This window comes from Narcine bancroftii, chromosome 7, assembly GCF_036971445.1.
Source record: "Narcine bancroftii isolate sNarBan1 chromosome 7, sNarBan1.hap1, whole genome shotgun sequence".
Lineage (NCBI taxonomy): Eukaryota > Metazoa > Chordata > Chondrichthyes > Torpediniformes > Narcinidae > Narcine > Narcine bancroftii.
In genome coordinates, this window is record NC_091475.1 from 148296156 (window position 1) to 148311059 (window position 14904).

Here is a 14904-nt window from a genome sequence, read left to right on the forward strand (position 1 = left end):
GGCACCATTAACATCAACCTCCAGTTTCAGTTAAAAAAAATCCCTTCTTCCTTGTCTCCTTCCCTCTAGTTGTCTCTCCTCCCTCTCCCACTCCCATTTTCCCTCTGTCTCCTCTCACAGAGCAAAACTCATTGCTCACCATTCCTCTTGGGTCCAATTGACAACTTTTGGATGTTGGTCAGGTCTCCTCCCCCTCCCATTCTTTGCCTTTTCTCTCTTGTCTTTAATTAAAATGCCCACCTGCTTTGTGCTTACACCTGAAAGAAGGCCCTCATGCCCAAAATGTCAGTAAGATATTTTTATCTATTATATCTATGGACACTGCCAGACCGGTTGAGTTCCTCCAGCATTTCTGTGTGTTTTTTTATTTCAAAAGTTGTGAATAGTCAGAAAATTTAGCTAGAAAACCTGTTGACACAAAATAAAAATTAACTTTAAAAATGAGTGAAATATTTTTTCTAAAATTCATAAAAGACTTACCAATATTAATTTCATCATCAGTCTCTGCATCACCAATGCACTCAAACTGGAAATCCTGTAATGACTGTGAAAACCTCTGAACAGCTGCAGATAAATCTGAAAAGCCAAGAGAAAATACCAGACTTAAGCATAACTTTCTAAAAGTGACAGCTACATTTCAAAAATAATTAATCCAAAGTTTGCAAATGAATAATAAAATTAAACTCCACAGACACATTATTGGGCAACCATTTTATAGGAGCAGGAAATTTCCAGCACAAGTCATTATTCTACTGAAAAAAGAATGTTTTGTCTGTTCAGGTCAAGAGTCCAATTTCCGTTAAGTAACAACTGATCAGCATTCAATTACTATGAGGTTTTCATCACATTCCTTGTTCAGGCTTTCCGGTTACAACTGTGGCCACTAAAGAAATTAGCAGACTGCATATATTTTCCCTGATGATTATTTTTCTTGCTAAGATTTTATTCGTATGGTATATGCTAATGAACTTCTGTATGCATTTATTGGCAAAACAACAAAACAAAAATCAGTTTATGAGTAATTACTGCTGTTTGAATTACTTTAATTTTAATAACTTCACTTTTTTTAAAAAAGAGTCAGTTATAGCATGGTAATGGGGCCTTCCGGCCCAAGAGCCTGAACTGCCCAAATATCAATTAACCTCTTAATCCCAAAAATCTTTGGAATGTGGGAAGAAACAAGAACAGCCAGAAAAAGCTATATGCAGACAAAGGAAAACCGTTAGAGCACCTTACAGATAGTGCCAAATTTAAACCAGAGTCGCTGGCCCTGTAATAGCGTTACGCCAACTGCTACACTAACAATGCTTCCCTTTACTTCGCTGGTTACTAATTGGTAGATGTTTGATAGGGAAATACACTCTAAACTACAGTTCCTTGATTTGCACAAGAATAATCAGAAATGTTTATTTAGCATCACTAGGGCCATCAGAGAGAAGCAAGATGCTCTACAATCCTCAGGTCTAGCTTCTGTTTTCAACTTTATCACAGAGGAATGAATGTGCCAGATTTTGCTATCAGCCGCAGAACAAACTTCTGTATGGCAAACATCCGTCAGACAACCCCTCCCTAAGCATCTGGGAATTAAGTGGACAGGTCAAGTATCAGTAAACCTTCAGTTCACAGTCAATCACATTCTAGAATCATTGCTGAGCTCTGGAGACCTTGAGTTGTTTCAGATCACAACTCCTTCTTTCCTATGAGTATTCCAAACCTAAAAGGGATCCAGTTTTGGTATCACATGGAATGATCCCAATACCTGTATAATATTTGCCACAGAGTCCCCTTTGGTCTGGAATTTGCATTCATTGATGAGCCATTTGTGATGACATCAGTGTTGTCATCAAAATAGGTTTACCACCTTTTGTGGTTCTTATAGTTCAGGCTTTGCACAGTTTCAACAACCACATCAAGGTCGACGTCATCCAACAGATGGATCCAGAACTCAACCCATGGATGTCTACTGAGAAAACACAGCTGGCTAAGCCTGTCAAAATGTCTTAGTTTCTTACATTTTATTCAAGCACATTCCTGTTTTATTGTAAGTTTGCCAACCTCAAAAATTGCCTTGCATCCCAAAAGCTTAAGTTACTGGGATCCACTATGAGAATGCTTACAGAAATCTCAAAGGGCTGGTCACGTGTGGAAAAATCTTGCACACAATTGATATTTTTATTATTAATTACATTTTTTTAATTGAAGCTTTCATGCATCAATGTGTCACTTTGTTTAACCTATTTCTGTTCTTGTCTGCATGCTTAACATCCTTTTTCATAACCACTCCACTAATGGCTCTAGTGCTCTGGTTCCCATCCCCTTGCATCTCTAGCTTAAGTCCCCAAAGTAGCAGAAGCAAACTTTCCTGCAAGGATATTGATTTCCTCCCTCCCTCCCCCAGTTCAGATGCAAACTGTCCTGCTTGCACAGGTCCCATCTTCCCTGCAAGAGAGGCCAATTATCCCAAAATATGAAACACTCTCTCCTGGACTAACTGCTAAGCTATGAATTATGTTTATATTCCTCAGATTTATGGTCTCCTATGCATATGACAAGAGAATCAATCATTACATCATAAACTTGGAGGTATTATCCTTTACCTAATTTGCTGAACTCACTTTGCAATGGTACACAATAGCACATTTCAAGCACAATTTTTATGCTATAAACCTAAAATGTATTAAAATATTTATATATAATAAAACATTTTAAAGAAAGAATCTAAATTGACTTCTTAGCCCCTTTACATTCAGTGGAGAAGTTGTCACTGAACTGGCCTACCCCAGTATTGATGAAACTTCAGGATCCCCCACTGGACTCTGCCAGGAAATAAGCATGCAGCACAAGTTTGGAAATAGCCACCAAGGGATCACCCCAGCTTTACAGAGCTTTGCAAAAGAGTAATGCACCAGTTACTCTTGGTATCTGGGGTCATTTTGGAGAACACCAGGAGTTTCATTGAGACCCACCAAAATCCAGCTTGTCATCATCACATTGTTTGATTGAAGCTGCCACTAAAAGTCATAAAAACCGCTTTCTGAAGTCGTATCTGTAGCAGCACTTTAAAACTGCATTGCTGTGCCAGGTAACTCAGAGTGGGCTGAGCCACAGGACTTGCACATACCAATCTTGCAGTATGAGTAGTATCTGAACTGCTAGCTATAAACAATACTGATGGCAGAGTTTGGGGGTACGAATATTTGCAGCAACAGATTAGTATTTGGTTAACTTAATTCTTTAGGATCCAATCCTAGGTGTGAACATGACTCCAACTATCAAACAGTTGCATGATTCACTTCTAAAATCTGACTGCCACACTTCCTATTACAGTACAGGTACTTTTAAAAGAACGTTTCTACCTTTAACATTTTGTAAAGTCGACCAGAATTATAAATTTGTTTATTAAATTCATTTCAGAAAAAGTGAAATAAAACAAAGGAAAGAGGGTTTCTGTTTTCCTCCCACTTACCAAACATAGAGGGTTGTTGGTTAGCTTGGGTGTAATTGAGTGGCACGGGTTTAAACATCCAGAATTACCTTCTACCATGCTGTAAATAACACTTAACATTAAAATAAATGATCATTTAAATTTTGATATGAACCTCTGTTTACAACACAGTGCAAAACAGAAAAGTGTTACATTCATTTGCATCATAGCTGATTTTTTTTATTGTACATATATCAGCCTTTGATACATTAAAGCCCATTGTACTTCTATGACACTCAATTTTTTACTTGAGCAGTTACAGAATTCTCCCTAAAATAGAGTCATTTGTTGAGCACATTCCTGGAGATTTCAATAATTTGCCTCACAAAGTACTAACCAATAAAAGTACATCCCCAAAATGAAACTTTCATTTTTTTTTAAATATCTAATTGATTAAAAAATTCAAAGAAAATGAAAATTATGTGCAAGATTTTTCCCCAAGTGACTATTTGAGACTTCTTTCAGAATTCTCATAGTGGACCTCAGCAAGTTAAGATTTTGAAATATAAGGCAATCTTTGAGGCTAGCAACCCTGCAATAAAAATGGGAATAAACACAATGCATAAATAAAGTAAATAACAGTTCTCTTCCAAGAGTCATGCAATGAGAGTTTTCATTAAATACAAGAGGGCTAATATATTACCATTTTTTTTTAAACTTTAGATCAAAAGGATGAGAAAATACTTGAAATATGTCACTGTTGAGGTGGATGATCTTCCAGGAAAAGCCATGGTGTGTTGGGGGGAAGGGGGAGGAAAGAAAGAGACAGGGTATACTGATAGGGAATTAATTTGTTTGAGCAAGATAAGAGCTTTTGTGAACAAGATCAGGACTCCCAGAAAGTATTTGGGTGTGTCTGTGTATGTGCGTGTGCCTGCATATGTGTGTGCATGTTTGAGTGTGTGCATGTGCGTCATTCTGCCACAAGAGAGAAGAAAAAAGTGTACTGCATCTCCAATTAGGGGACAAGGCAGAGAAGGTAATGATAGTGTGTGAGGGAACACTTTCAATCTAGTCATTATAATACCATTATTTTCAACATAATTACTGCAAAAGAGACTTATCAGTAAGTTACAGGAAAGTGGAGTCCGGGGAAGTATATTGGCCTGGATTGAAAATTGGTTGTCTGACAGGAGGCAGAGAGTCGGGATAAATGGGAGTTTTTCAGGTTGGCAGAGAGTGGTAAGTGGGGTGCCGCAGGAGTCAGTGTTAGGCCCACAACTGTTCATCATTTACCATTGATGACTTGGAGGAGGGGACAAAATGTGGTGTAGCCAAGTTTGCAGATGACACCAAATTGAGTGGAAGAGCAAATTGTAATGAGGATGTTGAGAGTCTGCAGAGGGATATAGTTAAGCTGGATGAGTGGGCAAAGGTCTGGCAGATGGAGTATAATGTTAGTAAGTGTGAGGTTATCCACTTTGGCAATAAAAGAGCTGAATATTATTTAAAGGGTGAAAAACTACAGCATGCTGTTGTGCAGAGGGACTTGGGAATGTTTGTGCATGAATCGCAAAAAGTTAGGTTGCAGGTGCAGCAGGTTATTAAGAAGGCAAATCGCTCGAGGAATTGAATTCGGGAGTAGGGAGGTAATGTTGCAACTGTATAAGGTACTGGTGAGACCGCACCTGAGTACTGTGTCCAGTTCTGGTCTCCATGTTTAAGGAAGGATATACTGGCTTTGGAAACGGTCCAGAGGAGGTTTACTAGGTTGATCCCTGGGATGAAGGGGTTGACTTATGATGAAAGATTAAATCATCTAGGATTGTATTTGCTCGAGTTCAGAAGAATGAGAGGAGATCTATTACGAACATATAGGATTATGAAGGGTATGGATAGGATAGATGTAGGAAGGTTTTTTGAGCTGGCCGGGGAAACTAAAATGAGAGGACACAGTCTCAAGATTCAGGGTAGTAGATTTAGGACAGAGATGAGGAAAAATAGTTTTTCCCAGAGAGTAGTGAATGTTTGGAATTCTCTAACTAGGGAAGTGGTTGAGGCTGCCTCATTAAACATATTTAAAATTCGGTTAGATAAATTTTTACATGATAGAGGAATTAGGGGATATGGGAAGAAGGCAAGTAGGTGGAGTTAGGTCATAAATTAGATCAGCCATGATCGTATTGAATGGCGGAGCAGGCTCGATGGTCCATTTTTGGCCTACTCCTGTTCCTATTTCCTATGTTCCTATGAGAAGGGAGGAAGGGGCAGGGAATCGCACATAATTGCAGGACCCTAGCTGAGGTATTCAAAATGAGGTGCCAGAGGATCGGAAGATAACCAATGTTGTTCCATCAATAAAGAAAGGCTCGAAAAATTATAGGCTAGTGAGCCTGACATCAGTACTGTATAAGTTGTCGTAAGGCATTCTAAGAGATTGGATATATACAAGTACTTGCGATGGATAAGGACTGATTAGGGATAGTAGAATGGCATGGTAAGTCATGTCTAATCAATTTTATAGAATTTTTCAAGAAGGTTATCTGGAAAAGTAAGGAAAGTCACTGGATTTTTGACAAGGTCCTGGATGGAAGCTTGGTCAAGAAGGTTCATTCACTCGGTATTCAGGGGGAGGTAGTAAGTTAACTTTGCAGGAAAAGTCTTGAGTTCAGGAGTTGGGATGTTATGTTGATGTATAAGATAATGGTGAGCCCAAATTTGAAGTATCATGTGCAGTTTTGCTCACCTACCTACATGAAAAATATGAATAAGATTGAAAGCGTGCAGAAACATTTTACAAGGATACTCTCTGGAGTATCAGAGAAAAAGTGGAGGTTTGATAGAGGTGCACAAAATTATGAGGGGTATTGATATGGTAAATTCAAGCAGGCTCTTTCCACTGAGATTGGGTGAGACAGGAACTGGAGGACACTGGTTATGAATGAAAAGTGAAATATTTAAGGGGAACTTCTCTCAGAGGTTGCTGAGACTGTGGAATGAGCTGCTAGCAGAAGTAGTGGATGCAGGTTCAATTTCAGCATTTAAGAAAAAAAAATTGGATAGATGGGTTATGGAAGGCTATGACAGAATAATAATTCTTGACAGAATAATAATTTGGCATAGACTAGAACGACTCTATGCAAACACAATCTATTCTATGGTCACGATTAGTCATAACTAAAGCAATTTCCCATGCATAGTTTCAAAATAGCTCTTTATAAGTATAAATCTGCTATTATTTACATTGAATGTTTATACTTATTCTCTTTGTTAGACTGAAGTCATTTTTCCCCATACATGTGTTTTTACTTACCATGAAAAATAAGAAAAGCAAATATTAAAGTCCCTATGGAATTGAGAGCATTCAACAGAATCTGCGGTTCATAAATATTTTACTTCAGCCTCCTGACAATACTTGGTGCAGGATGATTTAAAGCAAAACTATTAAAAGACTATCATGAAACCATTTGCAATTCTTCATGAGAAGAATAATCCTCGCACCAAAACCACGCAAACAACCTGGGCTAACGTGCAGCCTTTATACCATTTCAAACATGAACAAAATAAAATGATACTTCTGGGAGGGTTTAACAAATCAGCTCTCCACAAGTGCTGTAAAGTGTGTCAACACGATCAGGAAAAAGGCAGGAACTTTGGTTAAATTTGTTGCATCACATATGGTGGATCCTAATCCAGAAGAACAGATCCTGAACTTGAACATAATTCAATAGGTTCAAGTAAATTGAATACTCCCCTTGGTGACTGAACTTTTCCTTGTTTCGCTCCTCACCTGTCTAAATGCCAACCTAACTTAATTTCAACTTCTGGCGACGTGTATATCTGAACAAATACATTTACACATGGTGGACGGAACTGTCATTTCTTTAAGTTCCAATTTGTTTCACATTTTAAAAATTTGCAGTTATTTTCCCCCATTTATTTATGCTTGGTCAATGGTTAACTAAAAAGTTAAGCATGAATATTGATCCAAGATTATACATCAAGGTGAAAATAAATAGCAGACTAATTATAATAGAGGCAAAGATGTATTTTGCCTTTCCTTGCCCTGCTCCAGGTCCGTTCAAAGTTTATGTTCCAGGAGGTATGAGTCACTGCAATCCAGAGTAAGTGCCAAAAACTACAGCTACACATAACATATCTATGTCAAGGACTGTCCGATTCTCCCTCATTCTCCGTAAGAGTCAGCAGTGTCACCACACCAAGCCTAAACGGTCTGTCATTTACTCTCAGTTTTCACTGTCAGTTGAGCAGTCAGCACTTGAAACTATGTCCATTAGTACCTACTCTAATATATATTGGCAGTCAAGCAGTTTACCTATCTCGGCTGCACCATTTCATCAGATGCAAGGATCGACAACGAGATAGACAACAGACTCGCCAAGGCAAATAGCGCCTTTGGAAGACTACACAAAAGAGTCGGGAAAAACAACCAACTGAAAAACCTCACAAAGATAAGCGTATACAGAGCCGTTGTCATACCCACACTCCTGTTCGGCTCCGAATCATGGGTCCTCTACCGGCATCACCTACGGCTCCTAGAACGCTTCCACCAGCATTGTCTCCGCTCCATCCTCAACATCCATTGGAGCGCTTTCATCCCTAACGTCGAAGTACTCGAGATGGCAGAGGTCGACAGCATCGAGTCCACGCTGCTGAAGATCCAGCTGCGCTGGATGGGTCACGTCTCCAGAATGGAGGACCATCGCCTTCCCAAGATCGTGTTATATGGCGAGCTCTCCACTGGCCACTGTGACAGAGGTGCACCAAAGAAAAGGTACAAGGACTGCCTAAAGAAATCTCTTGGTGCCTGCCACATTGACCACCACCAGTGGGCTGATATCGCCTCAAACCGTGCATCTTGGCGCCTCACAGTTTGGCGGGCAGCAACCTCCTTAGAAGAAGACCGCAGAGCCCACCTCACTGACAAAAGGCAAAGGAGGAAAAACCCAACACCCAACCCCAACCAACCAATTTTCCCCTGCAGCCGCTACAACCGTGTCTGCCTGTCCCGCATCGGACTTGTCAGCCACAAACGAGCCTGCAGCTGACATGGACTTTTACCCCCTCCATAAATCTTCGTCCGCGAAGCCAAGCCAAAGAATATATATTGGCAAAAAGGAAGTGTTTGTCAGTTTATTTGCGCGAGTATGAGACAACGACGACATACATTAACGTGCTGAGTTCATTTTCAGAATCCAAGTGGAAAGACAAATATTTGGTTCCATGGATTAAAAGTTGCAGAACTGTCACCTCAAATGAAGGGTCAAAGAATACATTATTGACTTAATGAATGTGTATATGCCAATGCATTATCAGAAGAGTGATGTGGATGTTAATTAAATTAGGAGTGAACAAAAATGACACTAATTAAAACAACAAACTATAATTTCACAAGATGCAATTTTCAACATCATGAGGGCGTGACTGAGAAATGAGTTGGATCTTACATCGAGGGTGGGGTTAAGGGTGGATAGATCAAAGATTAAGAGCAATGCATGCTGGCTTCATTAGCACTATTCAATCACTGGTAAGTTAATTTAAAAAAAAATAGATCTTACCAGATCAATGGGCAGAAAAGTCAAAAAGATAAAAAGACAAGTGATTGCTGCTTATAAGCAGGCCGTCTGGACCCTCATGTGATGCCAAGAGAGTGAAGCCTGGGGTCACAGCTGGCAAATTTGAAAAATTAAGAGAATTAAAAGGGCAGATAACTAAAATCGGTAAGTGTAAGGAGATGTATTGGTCAAGAAAATAGTCAGAAAAGGAAAAGTTGTGGAAATTCAAATCCCAATTTCAGATTAAAGGCAGCAATTATAAAAATGTACACAATTGGATGTGAAGGGGACACAAAGTTAGATCTATTTCAGAGAAATCTTGGAGGAACTCAACAGGTCAGGCAATATTCATGAAAAGCAAGAGATAATTCATTCCTGATTCACCATTTTGACTTTAGACATCGACTATCCATGGATAGTCCTCCATGGATGCTGCCTGACCTACCGAGTTCCTCCAGCATTTTGTGTGTTTCTCCAGTTTTCCAGCAACTGCAATCTCTCTTGCTTACATTAGCTCATTTCAATTGTGCCATCTCTTTCTTACATACTTCTGCTCAGTCATGGATGACTTGTTTCCATTTCAATTCTTCAAGTTTTCAGGTGCCCAACCAGGGCTTGTGCCAAAACTGCAGACTCAGAAGGACACAAAATGGAACAAGAATGGCCCATCATACCTGCTCCTTACTCAATGAGCACTTTGATGGCTGTTTCTGAAAACTATCAACTCCCTTTTAGGCCAAAAACACTCTGATGAGCAGGTAATAACAAAACGGTAAATCTATTGAAAAACAAAGATATTCAAGAGGAGAAGTAGCACAAACAAAAGTTCTGAACTATACCCAGGTTGCCTTTCAAACCTCAAAACATCAAAGGTTTTAAAAATGTATACTAGATTTTCAATGGATCCAGATCTCAAAGCTTACTTATATTTGACAAAAGGCTTCTGCAAGTCAAAATCTTAAACAAAAAGCCCACACATTTCAAGGTTTAAGGACAAATGCAAAAACAAGTCAACCAGTAATGGTGAAATCATTCTTGTACGAAGAACAGAAAACACTGGATCAATTTGGGCAGCATTTGTGAGAAGATCAAGAGTTAATGTTTAGGCTGTAGACTCTTCATTTAAAACTAACTTCACAATTCAACCAACAGTCAGGTTAGTTTTAAGACTAGGATAAGTTAGGTGGAAGGAGAGAAAGGATGAAAAGAAAATCCATCATGCAACGAGGCCAAGTCATAGAGTCAGAGGGTGATCACACTTCTCAGTCCGTGTTTTCTTGCTTATAGAAAGGCTAGTGAGAAAATAAAACAGTAATATCACATATAGATGACCTAAAGAACAAATGTTGCATCCTGATAAAGACAGAGAGAGGGAGTTTCCTAAAGTTAGAAAATTTCATATTGGATCTGAAAGATGACAATGTGCCTGGACAAAAGGTGATATGCTGTTCCCCAAGTTTGCTTTGGGCATCTCAGAGTGCTGGTGGGATGGACATTTAAGCTGGCAGACAATAAAAATCTCAGGGTTACTCCTATGGACTGAAGCAAATACAGTACTGCTATTAATACAGCACAAATTTAGGTTCATTGAATATCAGCGGCCTAATTGAAAGAAAAATATTGCCCACCTTGTTCATTTCTGAACAGCAGGACGTTATATAGTATGTATGGAGCTCACACATTCTCCCTGCATTCATGAGGACTTTCTCCAAGTTCTCCAATGGGTAGTTTAATTGTTACTGTAAACTAATGTTGTTATCCATGGCTTTATGCTAATTTGTTGACATGTTTACCATAAATCAAATAAATTTTGAAAACTTCAGGTATTTGTGAAATATTCTCAATATAATATGCTGATAGTTTTACACTGTCTTGCTAAAAGTGAGGTGTTTTTTTTAAATGTCATATCACTGTGGAATTACTGCGTAGTAGACTGCTTTTAAAATTTAATTTTGAGTACTTTTAGGTGCTTGGATAAACACATCAAAATGTCAATGAGTGTTCTCAAATTTAATACAGAAGCTAAATATATTTATTTGTGTTCACAGATTTATTTAAAATTCTGTACAAAATTTTACTTAACTAGTTGACCAAAAGTACTGCCTTATGTTCACTGGACTTTGAAATAAATAATTAGAATCTCATCTAGCTTGGTGGTATTGTTGTTAGTGAATATCAAACATTCCCTTGAACTGATAGCAATATGAAGCCACAAAATAGAAAGCATATGATGTAGAGTGTTCAGGTTTTTCTTTGAGGTCTGACTGAAAAACCCAAACTTAGTTTATAAAGTCCATCATTATTTCAACAAGTAGCTCTAAAAACAATGAACATTTAGCCTGTATTTAAACTAAAGCTTTCCACAAAGTTGAATATATGAGCATGTAAATGAGCCAGAAAGGGAAATTACAACTCTAGCAAGGAGATTTATTTTATTATACAAGTATCACCAAATAAACCAGCCCTCTGTTGTTTCTTTGAGCAGATACATATTTTTCCAAATGGGTCTGTTAAAGTAGTTGATGTTGAGATGACCAGAAGGCTGGTTAAATGTAGGTGGAAATAAATCACTTCTGGGAACACCTATTTCATTAATTTCTAGCTCTTGAACAAAAGCAGAACCTGGTAACTAACTGACTTTCACCAATCTTCCCAAATTCTGTGTCCTCTCCTTCCTCTGTCATGTCATTGGGGTATCCAAAGGCAGTTGTTTTATGTCACCCTTCATCAACTGGAAGGATCTGGAAGCATAAAATATCATGTTCTGGTTTATTTCACAGTTACAGTAAGACGTGCACTTGGGACAGGAATTAACTGTCAGCCACAGAATCTGGCACCAACAATTGAAATACTCAATGATGGAGGAAAAGACAATACAAAATCAATTTATACAGCATGGAGTAGAATACATTGTGCTTTTACTTCAATCACAGTGTCTGCAGAGTTTCATATTTTACTCCTTATACAGCATGGAGCATGCTTCGATTAGAGACAAGCACTTTACTGTTTCCACTGGTTCTCTGAAGGACAAAGCTATTGAAGGAAAATATTACAGGAATGCAGTTGCCATAGTAGTAAGAATTTGGCTTTGGGGGAAGGATGATTAGATCACATTATTGGATTGACACCTGGCAACTATCACCTGTATCTTGCTGGTTCTTTTTTTAAAAAGAATGTGATTTCCATACACAGATACAATAGGTCTGATAAACTCTCCATAATTGTAAGCAACTCACTTATAAGTTAAAACCTAGGCTGATTAGCTGTTGTAGTTAATGGAAAAGATCACATGTTGCCCCTGCTTTATTTAATTCTTATTATCAAGCTGTTGAATTCTCTTTTTCTCAGGGTCTTCTCAAAACATATTGCAGCAACCAAATATTCAATCACAGCCCAACGATCACCCTCAATTCCTAACTACTCCATTCTACAACACTTACAACAGGTAAAAGTGATAAGAACAATTTGTTGTGTGTATTCTAAGAAAGAATAGCTGAGACAGTCAACATCTTCCAGGAGATTGTGTTTAGCTTCAAATTTCAGTATCTGCAGGTTCCTATGCATCTCTGATATGCAGTAAATCTGTTGTCTATCTGTGCTCTTCTGTTTCATCTTATACTAACACATTTAAGAATTTATAGCCTGAGGCTCAATCTGACAAGTGTACATATTTCAACATTTTCAAAAGTCGTCACATGAAAATGCACTGCAAATTCAATGAATGTGATGCATTTATGAAGGTTTTGGAATTGCTTCAGTACTTTGCAGTTATCCAGATCTTTGTGAGAATTTGTGAACACTCAGAATGCACTTTGATATTAAGAAAATGAAAGACATCAAAGTGAAAAGTACAGAAATATCATGGAATAACAACTTTTCTCCCTTTATGAGTTAACAATGGTCAATTCAAATGAATTTGGGATTTCAAAAATGAGTTTTGTTCAAAAAAAAATTATTGACAAATGAAATCATTATTCTCCCAATCATAATACAGTGTGTTCATTAATCTGTTTAATTCTCACTATTCCTGCAGAAATATTTTAATGAACCAGCTTCATATATCAAAAGCAAAGCATTGCCTGCAAACTTAACATGCTTTTGGACATTTACCAGCACACTGTTAATCTCCAAGGAAGAAACAGCAAATGTAGCACCAATAAGGAAATATTTAGCTTTACATTAAATTGAAAGCAAAGCATGTTGAAACCTGAAAAGTGAAATGTGCAACATATTCCAAATGAACCTTGCTAGACCTCTCCAGGAAGATCAGAGTTTTGGTCTGTATTCCTTAGAGTTTGCATGTCACCCAACATTCCCTATCATTTTATCCACCATTTGTTTGCTGTTAACCCAGCTCATTTATGTCTTCATACAGTACTAATCTTCCTACTATTTGTAATACTTCCACAAATTTGAAAATTTTATCTGGTGCACTTTGTCATTAACACACATTATGAAAAGCAATAATCCACAAGGAATATCATAATATGTTGCCCTCCAATTTGTATTAAAAAAAAACAAAGTGCCATGAACTCTGCTTGTCCCTTTGATGCCTGCCATTTCTTGTTCCACGCGCAAGGGACTGCTTTGTTCTCTGTGGCTCACATTAAGTCATTTCAAATCTCTGCAATATGGTGTTGACATCACTGATACTTGTCCAGAGTAATTCATGAGCAACCACATTACATGCATGGAAGAATAAATTAAATTTGGAATATATAATGTGCCACACCAATCTCAAAATCAAATTGTCATTTCAATCTATTTGTATGGAGCAGCCATTCTCAACCATTTTTTGACTTGGCTCCCCTCAGACTCCGCTCAAAGTTTATGCCCCCCCCCCCCCCACTTTCCCTGTGAAGCGGTCAAATTTTGGTTTCTTCTGTTCTTCTCTCCTAACAATGACGTAAAGAACAAAAAAAATGAAAAGAAAAACGAGGCTTTTATTTATACGTACTGTGGGCCCTGATGAGAATGGCAGGTGTAGGGTATGTATTTTTTTAAAAACTATATGCTTAATTACATTCCTGGAACTGGGCCCATATATTCTGAGGAAATTCAGATTTAAAAGATGCACCCATCTGAAATGCAATAAAAATGATTGCAGGGATTAATTTATTCTTTAAAATTTGAGTTATTTTTCAAAAATTCAGTGTTTAATTTTGTTTTCACACAATTCAACCAAACAAGTTCAAATTATTGTACTCTTAAATGCAAACTGTTTTTGTGCAAATGAAAATTTCCTCTACCTTCAAAAGTAAACATTCAGTTGGACTTGGTCATTGAGGTGGCCATAATCACAAAAATCTAAAATCTTTTCCTTCTGTGCAAGACCACAAATAGATACTTTCTTAAAAATGTTTAATTATCTAAATTAAGAACTTATCAGACAGAAATGAAAATAATGAATGATTTTGTATAATCTATCTGAAATTTGGTTTTCACATTAAAGTAAATAAGAACATTGCAGAAAGAACAAAAGCTGCAATAAAATAGTGGATATGCTCAACAAGTTATCTGTGGAAATAATTTTAATAATTCTGAATTTGTTTTTTTTCATATTTTTGACATCTGCTGCGTGTTGCTGTATTCACTAACACTTCTGTTTGAGGAATGTACATCTTTATGCAGCACTGCTCACAACTGTGATGATGGATCTTTCATTCTAAACAATAACACTCTCTTTTTCTCTCCGAAAACACCGCTTTACTTGCTGCACATTTCCACACACATTTAAACTAGGAAAAGCATGGCCCAAGCACACAGCCTGGTTTAGACCCAGGAGCAGATCCCATTAACTGGCAAAGTCAGAGGGAAACCTCTGTTGACAGTCCTTCATCTTCACCAATTTTTCTACTCTGAGGATTACTGTATTCACAGATTCTTCTTAACACTATCCCCAAA

The 14904-nt window shown here is 37.8% G+C and overlaps 1 protein-coding gene across 2 annotated transcripts in view; it reads right to left on the minus strand.

The window, feature by feature from the left end:
- arhgap42a (Rho GTPase activating protein 42a) overlaps window positions 1–14904 on the minus strand; it is a 274248-nt gene that overhangs the window by 190034 nt on the left and 69310 nt on the right. For both annotated transcript variants that reach the window (XM_069890754.1, XM_069890753.1), the window contains exon 2: window positions 481–576. In XM_069890754.1, the coding sequence (XP_069746855.1) occupies window positions 481–576 (96 nt within the window). The remainder of the gene's footprint in view (window positions 1–480; window positions 577–14904) is intronic.